We start from the raw sequence: 14,851 nt of genomic DNA, 5'->3' as shown, positions 1-14,851 counted from the left end.
CGGGACCGAGCGGGGCCAAGCTGAGCCGGGCTGAGCCGAGCGGAGCCGAGAGGAGCCGAGCGGAGCCGAGAGGAGCCGAGCCGAGCCGAACCGAGCCGAGCGGGGCCGATCCGATCCGATCCGATCCGACCCACCCCGGCCCGGCCCGATCCCCCCCGCGGGGCCGCCGTGACGTCAGGGCGGGGCGGGGCCAGCGGAGCCGCGCGGCGCGCACCCCGCCGCCGCCCCGACCCGCCGCCGCCGCCGCCTCCCGCCGCCCCGGCCCGGCCGCCCGCCCCGCGCCGCCGCCGCCGCGCCCGAGGTGAGTGCCCCCCCCTCCCCCCCCCCCCCCCCGGCACCCCCCGCCCCGCCCCGCCCCGCCCCGCCCCGGTATTGTTGTGGCGGCGCCGCGGGGGGCGGGGGGAGGAGGGGGAGGCGCTTTGTTCCTCCCGGTACCGGAGATCGGCACCGGCACCCCCGGCGGCATCGCCCCCCCCGCGCCCCGCTCCCCACTCCCCAACCCGCCTCCGGTAACGGGGCTCCCCCTGCCCCGATCCGTCCGTGCACGCCCCCCCCCCCCCCCCCCCCCCCCCGGTAGAACAGCCGGTGCCGGCCCGCGGGTGGGGGCAGGGGGGCGCGGGGAGGTTCCCCCTCCCCCCCGGGGCCTGCGGGGTCGCCGTGGGGCCCCCCGGGACGGCACCGCCGCGGGGCCCCGCACCCCGGTCCCCCAGGGGCCCCCCCAAGCGTCCAGCACCAGAGCTGGGGACCTGGGGGGCCCCATCCTGCCCGTGGCACCCAGAGTGCCCGTGGCACCCCGGCCGTGCCCGTGGCACCCTGACCCTGCCCGTGGCACCCCCGGCCGTGACCGTGGAACCCTGACCCTGCCCGTGGCACCCATCCTGCCCGTGACACCCCAGCTGTGCCCGTGACACCCCACCAGTGGCACCCCATCCTGCCCGTGACACCCCATCCTGCCCGTGACACCCTGACCCTGCCCGTGGCACCCATCCTGCCCGTGGCACCCCAGCTGTGCCCATGACACCCCAGCTGTGCCCGTGGCACCCTGACCCTGCCCGTGACACCCCAGCCATGCCCGTGGCACCCTGACCCTGCCCGTGACACCCCGGCTGTGCCCGTGACACCCCACCAGTGGCACCCCATCCTGCCCATAGCACCCCATCCTGCCCGTGACACCCCATCCTGCCCGTGACACCCTGACTGTGCCCGTGGCACCCAGGGTGCCCGTGACACCCCGGCTGTGCCTGTGGCACCCTGACCCTGCCTGTGGCACCCATCCTGCCCGTGACACCCCAGCTGTGCCCGTGACACCCCACCAGTGGCACCCCATCCTGCCCATGACACCCCATCCTGCCCGTGACACCCCATCCTGCCCGTGACACCCCAGCTGTGCCCGTGACACCCCACCAGTGGCACCCATCCTGCCCGTGACACCCCATCCTGCCCGTGACACCCTGACCCTGCCTGTGGCACCCATCCTGCCCGTGCCACCCCACCAGTGACACCCCATCCTGCCCGTGACACCCCACCAGTGGCACCCCATCCTGCCCGTGACACCCCAGCTGTGCCTGTGACACCCCACCAGTGGCACCCATCCTGCCCGTGACACCCCACCAGTGGCACCCCATCCTGCCCGTGACACCCCAGCTGTGCCCGTGACACCCCACCAGTGGCACCCATCCTGCCCGTGACACCCCATCCTGCCCGTGACACCCTGACCCTGCCCGTGGCACCCATCCTGCCCGTGGCACCCCAGCTGTGCCCATGACACCCCAGCTGTGCCCGTGGCACCCTGACCCTGCCCGTGACACCCCAGCCATGCCCGTGGCACCCTGACCCTGCCCATGACACCCCGGCTGTGCCCGTGACACCCCACCAGTGGCACCCCATCCTGCCCATAGCACCCCATCCTGCCCGTGACACCCCATCCTGCCCGTGACACCCTGACTGTGCCCGTGGCACCCAGGGTGCCCGTGACACCCCGGCTGTGCCTGTGGCACCCTGACCCTGCCTGTGGCACCCATCCTGCCCGTGACACCCCAGCTGTGCCCGTGACACCCCACCAGTGGCACCCCATCCTGCCCGTGACACCCCATCCTGCCCGTGACACCCTGACCCTGCCTGTGGCACCCATCCTGCCCGTGCCACCCCACCAGTGACACCCCATCCTGCCCGTGCCACCCCACCAGTGGCACCCCATCCTGCCCGTGACACCCCAGCTGTGCCCGTGACACCCCACCAGTGGCACCCCATCCTGCCCGTGACACCCCATCCTGCCCGTGACACCCTGACCCTGCCTGTGGCACCCATCCTGCCCGTGCCACCCCACCAGTGACACCCCATCCTGCCCGTGCCACCCCACCAGTGGCACCCCATCCTGCCCGTGCCACCCCATCCTGCCCGTGGCACCCATCCTGCCCGTGCCACCCCACCAGTGACACCCCATCCTGCCCGTGACACCCCAGCTGTGCCCGTGACACCCCACCAGTGGCACCCATCCTGCCCGTGACACCCCATCCTGCCCGTGGCACCCATCCTGCCCGTGGCACCCATCCTGCCCGTGCCACCCCACCAGTGGCACCCCATCCTGCCCGTGGCACCCCACCAGTGGCACCCCATCCTGCCCGTGGCACCCCACCAGTGACACCCCGGCACTGGCAGCCCCCGGCTTGCAGCCCCCCCTCCCCCCGCTGCGGGCAGCCTAGCCGGGGTGTCCCCCATTCCCACGCCCGCGGGGGGCCCGTTCCCGGCCCCCCACCCTCCCGGAAATCCTTCCCCAGCTGGCGCGGGGCCCCCCCGGACCCCTCCGGCTTCCTGCTTCCCGCCGGGCCGGGCAGAACAATTCCCGGCCACCCGCTTGCCCGGCCGCATCCTGCCCAGCCTGGGGCGGGGGGGGGGACACACACGGCGGGGGACCCCCTCTGGGACACTGGGCTGGGCTGGGGGGTCCCAGGGCAGGACGTGGGGGAGGGGGGGGGCCGCCCGGGTGGGGTGGGAAGCGGAAGGCCCCCCCCCTTTCCTCCCCCGTGGACCCCCCCTCCCCCCCCCCGCCCCGTAACTCGTCACAGCCGGAGGAGGGACTGGGGGGGTGGTGGGGGTGGGGGGGCAGCAAGCTGGGGACCCGCGTGTGTGTCCCCCCCCCGCTGCGTGGGGTGCCCCCCCCAGCCGCGTGACGCGCGGCCCTCAATGCCGTCCTTGTCCCCCGCGCCGCCCGCGTGACATGCGGGTGGGTGTCAGCACCCCGTAACCCTGCCGGGGGCTGGGTGTGTCATCGTGTCCCCCCCCCCCCCCCCCCCAGGGCTGCGTGTGTCCCCCGTGCCCCCCCCATCCCCACGCCATGGCCCCCCGCCGCCTGCTGGCCCTCGCCTCGCTGCTGGCCCTCGCCACCGCTGCCACCACCCCGGGGTCCTCGTGGAGCGCCGTACCCCGAAAAACTGTCCCCTACGCGGGTGAGTATGGTCCCCCCCCCCCCCCCCCCCCCCAGGCCCGAGACGGGGGGAGCAGGGTGGGGAAACTGAGGCCCGGCCCTTGCTGACACCGGGGTGGCACCCCGGTGGCTGTCATTGTCCCCAAGCCGGGCAGCTGCTGTCCCCCGCCCCAAGCTTGTCAGCGCGGTGGGGACCACCCTGCGCCGGTGGCCCCAAAACTGGGGGGGTGCGAGAGCAGAGGGGGGACACGCAGGGACACTGCCCCGTGTCCCCCTGCCGGGCCAGCGCCTGGAGTCCCCAGCCCTCTGCTGGGTCCCTTGTCCCCGTGCTCTGCCACCACCCCCAGCCCCAGCCCTGTCCCTTGTCCCCAGCCCTGTCCCTTGTCCCCGTGCTCTGCCATCACGCCTGTCCCCAGCCCTGTGCCCTGCTGTCACCCCCGTCTCCAGCCATGTCCTCTGTCCCTGTGCCCTGCCATCGCCACTGTCCCCAGCCCTGTCCCCTGTCCCCGTGCCCTGCCACAGCCCCCGTCCCCAGCCCTGTGCCGTGTCCCCAGCCCTGTCCCCTGCCCTGCCATCGCCCCTTTTCCCAGCCCTGTGCCATGTCCCTTGTCCTCATGCTCCACCATCACCATGTCCCCAGCCCCGTGCTGTGTCCCTTGTCCCTGTGCCCTGCCATCGCCCCGTCCCCAGCCCTGTCCCCGTGCCCTGCCATCGCCCTGTGCCCAGCCCTGTGCCGTGTCCCTTGTCCCCGTGCCCTGCCATCGCCCTGTGCCCAGCCCTCTGCCACGGCCCCGTGCCCTGCCAACACCCTGTCCCCAGCCCTGTGCCATGTCCCCTGTCCCCGTGCTCTGCCATCGCCCTGTCCCCAGCCCTGCCAACACCCTGTCCCCAGCCCTGTGCCGTGTCCCCTGTCCCCGTGCTCTGCCATCGCCCTGTCCCCAGCCCTGCCAACACCCTGTCCCCAGCCCTGTGCCGTGTCCCCTGTCCCCGTGCTCTGCCATCGCCCTGTCCCCAGCCCTGCCAACACCCTGTCCCCAGCCCTGTGCCGTGTCCCCTGTCCCCGTGCTCTGCCATCGCCCTGTCCCCAGCCCTGCCAACACCCTGTCCCCAGCCCTCTGCCGTGCCAGCACCCTGAGGTGCCATCTTTCTGCCGTGCCAGCACCCACTGCGGCCCTGCCCTGTGCCAGCACCCTGTGTCCCCATCTGTGCCGCGTGCTCTGTCCCTATCCCCGTGCCAGCATCCCCGTCCCTTTGCCATGCCCGGTGTCCCCATGCCTGGCACCGTCCCTGCACGGTGGCAGCGCCCCACGTCCCCCATCCCTGCGTCCCCACGCCGTGCCCCCCGTGCCATCCCCACACCCGAGCCCCCCACCCCTTGGCTGTGCCAGCGCCCCACGTCCCCGTGCCGTCCCCGTGCCGTCCCCGTGCCGTGCCAGCCCCGCGTCCCCGTCCCTGCCCGGGGGCCCTGGCGCCCGCCCGTCAATGGGGCCTTTCTGTGGGGCCTGGGGGCGGGCAGGGGGGGCGCGGGGTCTCGCCAAAGGCCGCTGTGTTCCCCGCCGCCAGCGCCCGCTCCGGTGACAAAGAGCCCTTTGTGCGCCGCCGCCGGGGCCGGGGGGGCTTCCGGCGCTTGGGGGGTGGCGAGGGGGGCTGTGGGTGCCAGCGGTGCCCACCAGGGTGATGGGGGCAGCTGGGGGTGGCTTCACCCTGATGTGTGTGTGTGTGTGTCCCCCCCCTTGTCCCCAAACCCCGCAGAGCTGAAGGACGCGGCCAAGCGCTTCTCGCAGGGGGGGGTCTCGCACTACCTGACGCTGACGCTGGATGAGGCCGAGGCGTTGCTCTACGTGGGCGCCCGCGAGGCCATCTTCGCCCTGGCCACCGGCACCGTGGAGCTCAAGGCGGCGGTGAGACCCTGGGGACCCTCCGAGAGGGCACGGGGGATGGGGGGGGGGGGGGAGGGGGAGGAATATTTTGGGAGGGGGCTGGGGGGGCTGCGTTTGCTGGTTCCGACCCACCGAGCCGTTTTCCATCCCCAGATTTCCTGGGAAGCCCCCGTGGACAAGAAAGCCGAATGCATCCAGAAGGGCAAAAACAACCAGGTGCGGGGCCGCGGGGGGGGGGGCAGGGGGGGGTTACAGGGCACCCCAGGGTGCGCCCCTCCCCCCCCCTGCAACCCCCTTAACCAGCTGTTCCCACCCCCCCCCCACCCCCCCCCAGACCGACTGCTTCAACTACGTGCGCTTCCTACAGAGCTACAACAGCTCTCACCTCTACGCCTGCCGGCACCTACGCCTTCCAGCCCAAGTGCACCTACATCGTGAGTGCGGCCCCCCAGGGGGGACCCCCAAAACCTGCCCCCCCCCCCCAGTTCCCCACTGCCCCTGGGGGTGAGGTCCAGGGCAGCCCCCCCCCCCCCCTCCTCCCAGCCTCAGGACATCGTTTAGGGGTGTCCCTGCATGCCGGGGGGGGCGTTCCAGGGGTGTCCCCACCCCCAGAAATTGTCACCTGGGGGTGTCCCTGCACCCAGGAGGGTGCTCCAGGGGTGTCCCCGTCCCCAGAAAGTGTCACCTGGGGGTGTCCCTGTGCCCAGGAGGGTGCTCCAGGGGTGTCCCCGTCCCCAGAAAGTGTCACCTGGGGTGTCCCTGTGCCCAGGAGGGTGCTCCAGGGGTGTCCCCGTCCCCAGAAAGTGTCACCTGGGGTGTCCCTGTGCCCAGGAGGGTGCTCCAGGGGTGTCCCCATCCCCAGAAAGTGTCACCTGGGGTGTCCCTGTCCCCAGGAGGGTGCTCCTGGGGTGTCCCTGTCCCTGGGAGCATCATTTGGGGGTGTTCCTGTCCCCATAGTGGATCTTCCAGGGCTGCCCCTGTCCCCAGAAAGTGTCACCTGGGGGGTGTCCCTGTGCCCAGGAGGGTGCTCCCGGGGTGGCCCTGTCCCCAGAAAGTGTCACCTGGGGGTGTCCCTGTGCCCAGGAGGGTGCTCCTGGGGTGTCCCTGTCCCCAGAAAGTGTCACCTGGGGGTGTCCCTGCACCCAGGAGGGTGCTCCAGGGGTGTCCCTGTCCCCAGAAAGTGTCACCTGGGGGTGTCCCTGTGCCCAGAGGCTCAGCTGGGGGGGTGTCCCTGCCCAGGGTGTCATTGGGATGTCCCTGTGCCCAGGGTGCATCACTGGGGGGTGTCCCTGTGCCCAGGAGGGTGCTCCAGGGGTGTCCCGGTCCCCAGAAAGTGTCACCTGGGGGTGTCCCTGTGCCCAGGAGGGTGCTCCCGGGGTGTCCCCGTCCCCAGAAGGGGTCACCTGGGGGTGTCCCTGTGCCCAGGAGGGTGCTCCCGGGGTGTCCCTGTCCCCAGAAAGTGTCACCTGGGGGTGTCCCTGTGCCCAGGAGGGTGCTCCAGGGGTGTCCCTGTCCCCAGAAAGTGTCGCCTGGGGGTGTCCCTGTGCCCAGGAGGGTGCTCCAGGGGTGTCCCCCGTCCCCAGAAAGTGTCACCTGGGGGTGTCCCTGCGCCCAGGAGGGTGCTCCAGGGGTGTCCCCGTCCCCAGAAAGTGTCACCTGGGGGTGTCCCTGTGCCCAGGAGGGTGCTCCAGGGGTGTCCCTGTCCCCAGAAATTGTCACCTGGGGGTGTCCCTGCACCCAGGAGGGTGCTCCAGGGGTGTCCCCATCCCCAGAAAGTGTCACCTGGGGTGTCCCTGTCCCCAGGAGGGTGCTCCTGGGGTGTCCCTGTCCCTGGGAGCATCATTTGGGGGTGTTCCTGTCCCCATAGTGGATCTTCCAGGGCTGCCCCTGTCCCCAGAAAGTGTCACCTGGGGTGTCCCTGTGCCCAGGAGGGTGCTCCAGGGGTGTCCCCATCCCCAGAAAGTGTCACCTGGGGGTGTCCCTGTGCCCAGGAGGGTGCTCCAGGGGTGTCCCTGTCCCCAGAAAGTGTCACCTGGGGGTGTCCCTGCACCCAGGAGGGTGCTCCAGGGGTGTCCCTGTCCCCAGAAAGTGTCACCTGGGGGTGTCCCTGTGCCCAGAGGCTCAGCTGGGGGGGTGTCCCTGCCCAGGGTGTCATTGGGATGTCCCTGTGCCCAGGGTGCATCACTGGGGGGTGTCCCTGTGCCCAGGAGGGTGCTCCAGGGGTGTCCCTGTCCCCAGAAAGTGTCGCCTGGGGGTGTCCCTGTGCCCAGGAGGGTACTCCAGGGGTGTCCCTGTCCCCAGAAAGTGTCACCTGCGGTGTCCCTGTGCCCAGGAGGGTGCTCCAGGGGTGTCCTGTCCCCAGAAAGTGTCACCTGGGGGTGTCCCTGTGCCCAGGAGGGTGCTCCAGGGGTGTCCCTGTCCCCAGAAAGTGTCACCTGGGGGTGTCCCTGTGCCCAGGAGGGTGCTCCAGGGGTGTCCCCGTCCCCAGAAGGGGTCACCTGGGGGTGTCCCTGTGCCCAGGAGGGTGCTCCAGGGGTGTCCCTGTCCCCAGAAAGTGTCACCTGGGGGTGTCCCTGTGCCCAGGAGGGTGCTCCAGGGGTGTCCCCGTCCCCAGAAAGTGTCGCCTGGGGGTGTCCCTGTGCCCAGGAGGGTGCTCCAGGGGTGTCCCCGTCCCCAGAAAGTGTCACCTGGGGGTGTCCCTGCGCCCAGGAGGGTGCTCCAGGGGTGTCCCCGTCCCCAGAAAGTGTCACCTGGGGGTGTCCCTGTGCCCAGGAGGGTGCTCCCGGGGTGGCCCTGTCCCCAGAAAGTGTCACCTGGGGGTGTCCCTGTGCCCAGGAGGGTGCTCCCGGGGTGGCCCTGTCCCCAGAAAGTGTCACCTGGGGGTGTCCCTGTGCCCAGGAGGGTGCTCCCGGGGTGTCCCCGTCCCCAGAAAGTGTCGCCTGGGGGTGTCCCTGTGCCCAGGGTGCATCACTGGGGGGTGTCCCTGTGCCCAGGAGGGTGCTCCAGGGGTGTCCCTGTCCCCAGAAAGTGTCACCTGGGGGTGTCCCTGTGCCCAGGAGGGTGCTCCAGGGGTGTCCCTGTCCCCAGAAAGTGTCACCTGGGGTGTCCCTGTGCCCAGGAGGGTGCTCCAGGGGTGTCCCTGTCCCCAGAAAGTGTCGCCTGGGGGTGTCCCTGTGCCCAGGAGGGTGCTCCAGGGGTGTCCCCGTCCCCAGAAAGTGTCACCTGGGGGTGTCCCTGTGCCCAGGAGGGTGCTCCAGGGGTGTCCCTGTCCCCAGAAGGGGTCATCTTCGGGGTCTGCCTGCATCTGGGGCCAGCCTGCGTGCGGGGGAAGTGAACTGGGGAGGGGATTGGGACCCCCACCCACTCCTGTGCCCTGCAGGAACTGTCTGGCTTCACCCTGGACCAAGTGGCTTTTGAGGACGGCAAAGGGAAGTGTCCGTATGACCCCACCAAGGGACACACCCGGCCTCATCGTGGGTAGGTGGCACTGCCAGGCACACGCCGGGGTCGGGGGGTGCCCACCGTGCCCCCCTGCCCCCAACTCCCTTAAACCCCTGCTTTGCAGACGGGGAGCTGTACTCGGCCACCTTCAACAACTTTCTGGGCACGGAGCCTGTCATCCTCCGCAACCTGGGCCCCCACTACTCCATGAAGACGGAGTATCTCACCTCCTGGCTGAACGGTAGGCTCGGGGTGACGCAGCGGGGGGCGGCGGGGGCACCCCCTGCCCCCGGCATGGCCTTACCCTCCCTTTTCTGCCCCCCCCCCCTTCTCCACAGAGCCCCACTTTGTGGCTTCGGCTTACGTGCAGGAGAGCACGGCCAGCAGCACCGGGGACGACGACAAGGTTTACTTCTTCTTCAGCGAGCGGGCGGTAGAGTACGACTGCTACGCCGAGCAGGTGGTGGCCCGCGTGGCGCGGGTCTGCAAGGTACGGGGGGGGGGGAAGGGGGACACGGCATGGCGGGGCTGCCATCCCGGCGGGGTTTCGCTCCACCGGTGAGCGCGGTGGCCTTGTCCTGACGGCGGTTGGGTACCCAGGGGGACGTCGGTGGGGCGCGTACGCTGCAGAAGAAGTGGACAACCTTCCTGAAGGCTCGCTTGGTGTGCTCGGCGCCTGAGCAGCAGCTCCACTTCAACCGCCTCCAGGCTGTCTTCACCCTGCCGGGGGCCGACTGGCAGGACACCACTTTTTTCGGCGTCTTCCAGGCCCGCTGGTGAGCACGTGGGGACGCGGCAGCGCCGGGGTTTCCTTGTCACCGGTGGCTTCTCTTAAAATCCTGCCCTGTCCCTTGCAGGGGGGATGTGGATGTTTCAGCTATTTGCCGCTACCACATCCTGGAGGTGAAGAAGGCGTTCGAAGGGCCCTACAAGGAATACCGGGAGCAGGCGCAGAAGTGGGGCCGGTACTCGGATGAGGTGCCGAGCCCCCGTCCCGGTGCGGTGAGTGCCGGTACCCGGGAGTAGGAGGGGAGAAGAGGGTGCGGGATCCGGCCGCGCGCCTGACGGTGCCCTTCATCCCCAGTGCATCACCAACTGGCACCGCCAGAACGGCTTCGCCAGCTCCCTGGAGCTGCCCGACAACACCCTCAACTTCGCCAAGAAGCACCCGCTGATGGATGAGCCCATCCTGCCGCAGCGCGCCGCCCGCTGCTCCTCAAGAAAGACGCCAACTTCACCCAGCTGGTGGTGGACCGAGTGGCCGGGCTGGATGGCACCATCTACGAGGTGCTTTTCATCGGCACAGGTACCCGCCGGCACCGCGGGGGGAAGCTGGGGAGGGGACCGCAGAGGTGTCCCCCTGGTGTGGGGACGTCCCTGAGCGCCTGCCGCGCCCCGCAGGTGACGGTTGGGTGCACAAGGCGCTGAACCTGGGCGCTCGCATCCATCTGGTGGAGGAGCTGCAGGTTTTCCAGCCGGCGCAGCCCGTGGAGAGCCTGGTCCTGGCCAGCCGGAAGGTGAGCGGTGTCACGGCGAAGGGGCTGGCACCCGGGGGGGTGGGTGTCACCTCACCGTGTCACCTTGCCCCTTCTCCCTGCCCTCGCAGAAGCTGCTCTTCGCCGGCTCCCGTTTCCAGGTGGCCCAGTTGCCCCTGGCTGACTGCGGCCGCTACCAGTCGTGCACGGACTGCGTCCTCGCCCGGGATCCCTACTGCGCCTGGAGCCGCAACGCCAGCCTTTGCGTCCGCACCGACGGCCTCAACGGGTAAGGGGGTTCCCTGGGGGCGGGGGGGACACACCCCACCATGGTACGGGGCCCCCCCTCACCTCCACCACCACCTCCCGCAGCTCCCAGCTGGTCCAGGACGTGCTGAGCTCCGACACCCGCGCCTGCACCCTGCCGCAGGTGGCCAAGCAAGGTGAGACCCCCCCCCCAGCACCATGGGGAGCTGGGAGAGGGGGACACATGGGTGCCCCCCGCTTCGCGCTCCCCCCTCCACTGACTCGCCCCCCCCTCCCGCAGGGCCCATCACCCCTAAAAACGTGACGGTGGTGGCAGGCACCGACCTGGTGCTGACGTGCCGTTTGGGCTCCAACCTGGCGCAGGCGCTGTGGACCTTCGAGGGGCAGGCGCTGGCGGCCGAGCAGGCGCTGGTGCTGCACGACGCCCGGCTGCGTGCCCTGGTGGTGCCGGGAGCCGGGGCGCAGCACAGTGGCACGTACCGCTGCTTTTCGGAGGAGCAGGGCGCCCGCTTGGGGGGCGAGGTGTACCGGGTGGCGGTGCTGGCCGGTCCCGGGGTGCCGCTGGAGACGCGGGCGCCGCTGGAGAGCCTGGGGCTGGTGTGGGTGGTGGCGGTGTGCCTGGGCGCCCTGTGCCTGGTGCTGGTGCTGGTGGTGTTCTCGCTTTGGCGGCGGCTGCGGGAAGAGCTGGGCAAAGGCACCAAAGCCATCGAGAGCACCCTGGTGTACCCCATCGAGCTGCCCAAGGAGCCCCCCAGCCCCCACTTCGTGCCCAGCGCCGCCTCCGACTCGGATGAGAAGCTCTGGGACCCGGCCAGCTACTACTACTCGGACGGTTCGCTTAAAATCGTGCCGGGTCACGCCGCCTGCCGCAACGGGGGCCCTCCCGGTGCCGCCTCGCCGCCCACCGCCATCCCGGGGCAGCCCCTCCACTCGCCCACCCGCATCCACCTGGGTCCCCTGCGCGGTTCCTCCTCCAACGGCTACATCCGCCTGGCGCTGGGTGCCGAGGAGCGGCCGCCCTGCGCCGATTTGGCCGAGGAGCTGCGGCGCAAACTGCAGCAGCGCCAGCCCCTGCCCGACTCCAACCCCGAGGAATCGTCGGTGTGAGCCGCCGGTGGGCGGCATCCCCGCCGCCGAGCAGCCGTACCTACCTCAGGGCCTGGCCTGGTACCCGCCGCGGGGACCCCGGGGCCACCACTCGCCATGAGGACCACCGCCTTGGCACCAGCGCCCGCCTTGGGGCTGCAGGGTGGGCACCGGCACCCGCCGCGGGGACCCTGGTGCCACCACTCGCCATGAGGACCAGCGCCTTGGCACCAGCGCCCGCCACGGGGACCCTGGTGCCACCACTCGCCGTGGGGACCACCGCCTTGGCACCAGCACCCGCCTTGGGGCTGCAGGGTGGGCACTGGCGCCCATCGCGGGGATGCCGGTGCCAACACCCATCTCGGCGGACTGCTGCAACGGCACCCATCGTGGCGATGGGGCTGCCACCCCAGTGCCGGTTGCCACTTTGGGGACAGGACTGTCACCCCAGTGCCGGTTCCCACTTTGGGGACAGGACTGCCACCCGGTTTGGGGATTGCCACCCCGGCACCCGCCTTGGGGTGACATGTTTGGGGCGCCGGAGCTGCTCTTGGTCACCACATCCGCCTTTGGTACCATGTCCCAGCCAAGGGACCCACCTCGGGGGCTGCCACCCGCCTTGGGGACCACCCCCGCCCTGGGCACCACCGAGCCCCCCCAGGCACCGCATCCTGGCCTGGGTAGTGGCCACAGGATGTTTTTTTGAGACGATTTAAGAACCGATCGGGTTTTTTTCTTCCTGAGAACTTTTCTAATGCCCCCCTCACCCCCCCTGCCGCCCCAGGGCTTCATACCCCCTTGGCCCTGGCTGTAAATACCCACACCCCCCCCCCATCCCCCGCCTGCTGCCCCCCTGCACGCCGCCCACCTGGGCCCCTTTTGTATACCCCCCAGTGTAATTTATTTGTTACTGAAATATATTTATTTGCTGTAAATATGTGAGTATTTTTATATTAATAATAAAAAGGAGTAAAAAAAAAAAATAAATTAAAAAATTTATATTTTGCAAGCGAAGCCCGCGGGGGCCGTGGCCGATGCTGGGGGGGGTGCTGGGCCCCCCCCTGGTGCTGAGCTCATGGAAAAAGGCTGCACTTGGGGCTATAAAAGGGCATCGTGGTGCCGTTCCCAGGGGTGGGGGGGCCCCAGCCCCCCCGGGCCGAGGCTGCTGCGGCCTGGCCCCATGCCCGGCACCCCCCCAGCTGCCGGGGGTCAGCGCGGGGCAGGCGGGGGCTCCCCGGGGGACCGTGCCGGGAAGCCGGGCGGATGCGGCACCCGGGGTCCCACCAGGGCCGTGGGAGCGGGGCTGTGGGGGCGTGGGAAGGGGAGCGGGGGGGGCCCCGGGGGGGCTGGGACCCCTAAGGCATGGGGTGAGCCCCGGCCGCCATGGCAGGGGGTGAGCCCCAGGCTCCCCCTAACATCAGGGGTGGATCCCTTGGGCCCCCGTAGCAGGGGGTGATCCCCATAGGTGGGGTTGATCCCTGGGCCCCCCCATAGCCCAGGGTGATCCCTGCGCCCTATAGAAGGGGGTGATCACTGGTGATCCCCATGGCTGGGAGTGATCCCCAGCACCCTGCCCCCCATAGCAGGGGTGATCCCCATAGCAGGGGTTGATCCCTAGTGATCTCCATGGCTGGGGGTGATCCCCAGGCCCCCTCCCATAGCAGGGGGGTGATCCCCATAGCAGGGCTTGATCCCTAGTGATCTCCATGGCTGGGGGTGATCCACAGGCCCCCTCCCATAGCAGGGGGTGATCCCCATAGCAGGGGTTGATCCTTGGTGATCTCCATGGCTGGGGGTGATCCACAGGCCCCCTCCCATAGCAGGGGTTGACCCTTGGTGATCCCCACAGCTGTGGCCGATCCCCACGGCGGGGTCAGTGCTGATCCCCACATCAGGGCCAGTCGCCGGTCCCCACCGCTGGGTCTGATCCCCACGGCTGGGGTGGATCCCCACGGCTGGGTCGGGGCCGATCCCCGATCCCCAGGCGGGCCCGATCCCCAGGCGGGCCCGATCCCCAGGCGGGCCCAGCGCTGGGGCAGGAGGGCGCCCCCTGGCGGTGGCGTCGGGGCTCTGCGGGAGGAGCCACATGCGCACTAGCGCTCAGGGGAGCGGCGCCCCTCGGCCCTTCCCGGCTCCCCTCGGCTCTCTTCGGCTCTTCCCGGCTCCCCTCGGCTCTCTTCGGCTCTTCCCGGCTCCCCTCGGCTCTCTTCGGCTCTTCCCGGCTCCCCTCGGCTCTCTTCGGCCCTTCCCGGCTCCCCTCGGCGCCCTTCGGCCCTTCCCGGCTCCCCTCGGCCCGGCCCAGCCCGGGCGATGGCGGCGGGCCGCCGTTCGCCGCCCGGTGGCTGCTGCCCGTCGCGGGTGGCGGTGCCCAGCGTGCACCAGAGCCTGCCCGAGATGGACTTCGAGCGGGGTCGGGGGGCACCGGGGCAGGGGTGTGGGTACGGGCGGGGGAGAGAGAGGGGTCCAGGCGGGGCTGGGGGCGCTCCGGGCAGGCGGCCAGGCGGGGCTGGGGGTCCGTCCCTGCCTGACGCGGCCCCCCCTGCCCGCAGGGATCTGGTCGGCGGCGCGGGACGGGGACGAGCGGCGGGTGCGGGAGCTGCTGGAGCGGCGGGGGGAGCCCAGCCAGCCCGACCTGGCGGGGTACACGGCGCTGGTACGTGGGGCACTGGGGGACACGGGGGGGCCGCAGCCAGACGCCCCCTGCCCACCCCCCCCGTCTGCCCCCCAGCACTACGCCAGCCGCAACGGGCACCTGGGGGTCTGCAGCTGCTGCTGCAGCACGGTGCCCGCTGCAACGCCCGCACCGCCCGGCGGTGCCACCCCCCTGCACCGCGCCAGCTACTGCGGCCACCTGGCCATCGCCCGGCTGCTGCTGAACCACGGCGCCGATGCCACCGCCGCCGACGAGGACGGCCGCACCAGCCTGCACAAGGTGGGTGGCGGGGCCCGGGTGCCCCCCAGCCGCGTGCCGGGGGGCCGGTGGTGACAGAGGCGTTGCCCGCAGGCGGCTGAACAAGGACACCGGGAGCTCTGCGCCCTGCTGCTACGGCACAGCCCGGCGCTGGCCGGCATCCGCGATGCCAAGGGCCGGCGGCCCCACGACGTGGCCCACCCGGCGGTGGAGGACCTGCTGGCTCCCTGAGGGGGACACGGTGGGGCCGGGAGAGCTGGAGCCACCGTGCCATGGGACACGTCTGATGGATAAACCAAGCCCCTGGTACCAAACGCCGTCTCTGCCTCTCTGTGCCCGCTGCGCCGTGGGTCACCCCTCGGCAGGG

General features: G+C 71.0%; 2 protein-coding genes across 2 annotated transcripts; both read left to right on the top strand.

Annotated features, from left to right (window-relative positions):
- Positions 1 to 220: 220 nt before the first annotated feature.
- Positions 221 to 13,576, top strand: SEMA4C (semaphorin 4C). The gene is given in 18 exon segments (XM_056363029.1): positions 221 to 301; positions 3,296 to 3,446; positions 5,177 to 5,325; positions 5,458 to 5,520; positions 5,639 to 5,701; positions 5,703 to 5,738; positions 8,684 to 8,767; positions 8,769 to 8,781; positions 8,870 to 8,986; positions 9,084 to 9,235; positions 9,346 to 9,521; positions 9,603 to 9,747; positions 9,830 to 9,941; positions 9,944 to 10,051; positions 10,147 to 10,262; positions 10,352 to 10,509; positions 10,593 to 10,663; positions 10,768 to 13,576. Coding segments are annotated over 17 exon segments (2,502 nt in total). The 5' UTR covers positions 221 to 301; positions 3,296 to 3,334; the 3' UTR covers positions 11,595 to 13,576.
- On the top strand, positions 13,569 to 14,798 carry ANKRD39 (ankyrin repeat domain 39). Its single transcript, XM_056363030.1, is given in 6 exon segments — positions 13,569 to 13,983; positions 14,123 to 14,226; positions 14,302 to 14,335; positions 14,338 to 14,378; positions 14,380 to 14,505; positions 14,578 to 14,798. Coding segments are annotated over 6 exon segments (543 nt in total). The 5' UTR covers positions 13,569 to 13,883; the 3' UTR covers positions 14,716 to 14,798.
- Positions 14,799 to 14,851: the final 53 nt, after the last annotated feature.

The sequence above is a fragment of the Falco biarmicus genome, chromosome 18 (assembly GCF_023638135.1).
Source record: "Falco biarmicus isolate bFalBia1 chromosome 18, bFalBia1.pri, whole genome shotgun sequence".
NCBI classification, from domain to species: domain Eukaryota; kingdom Metazoa; phylum Chordata; class Aves; order Falconiformes; family Falconidae; genus Falco; species Falco biarmicus.
This window is presented reverse-complemented; position numbering and strand designations above follow the sequence as displayed.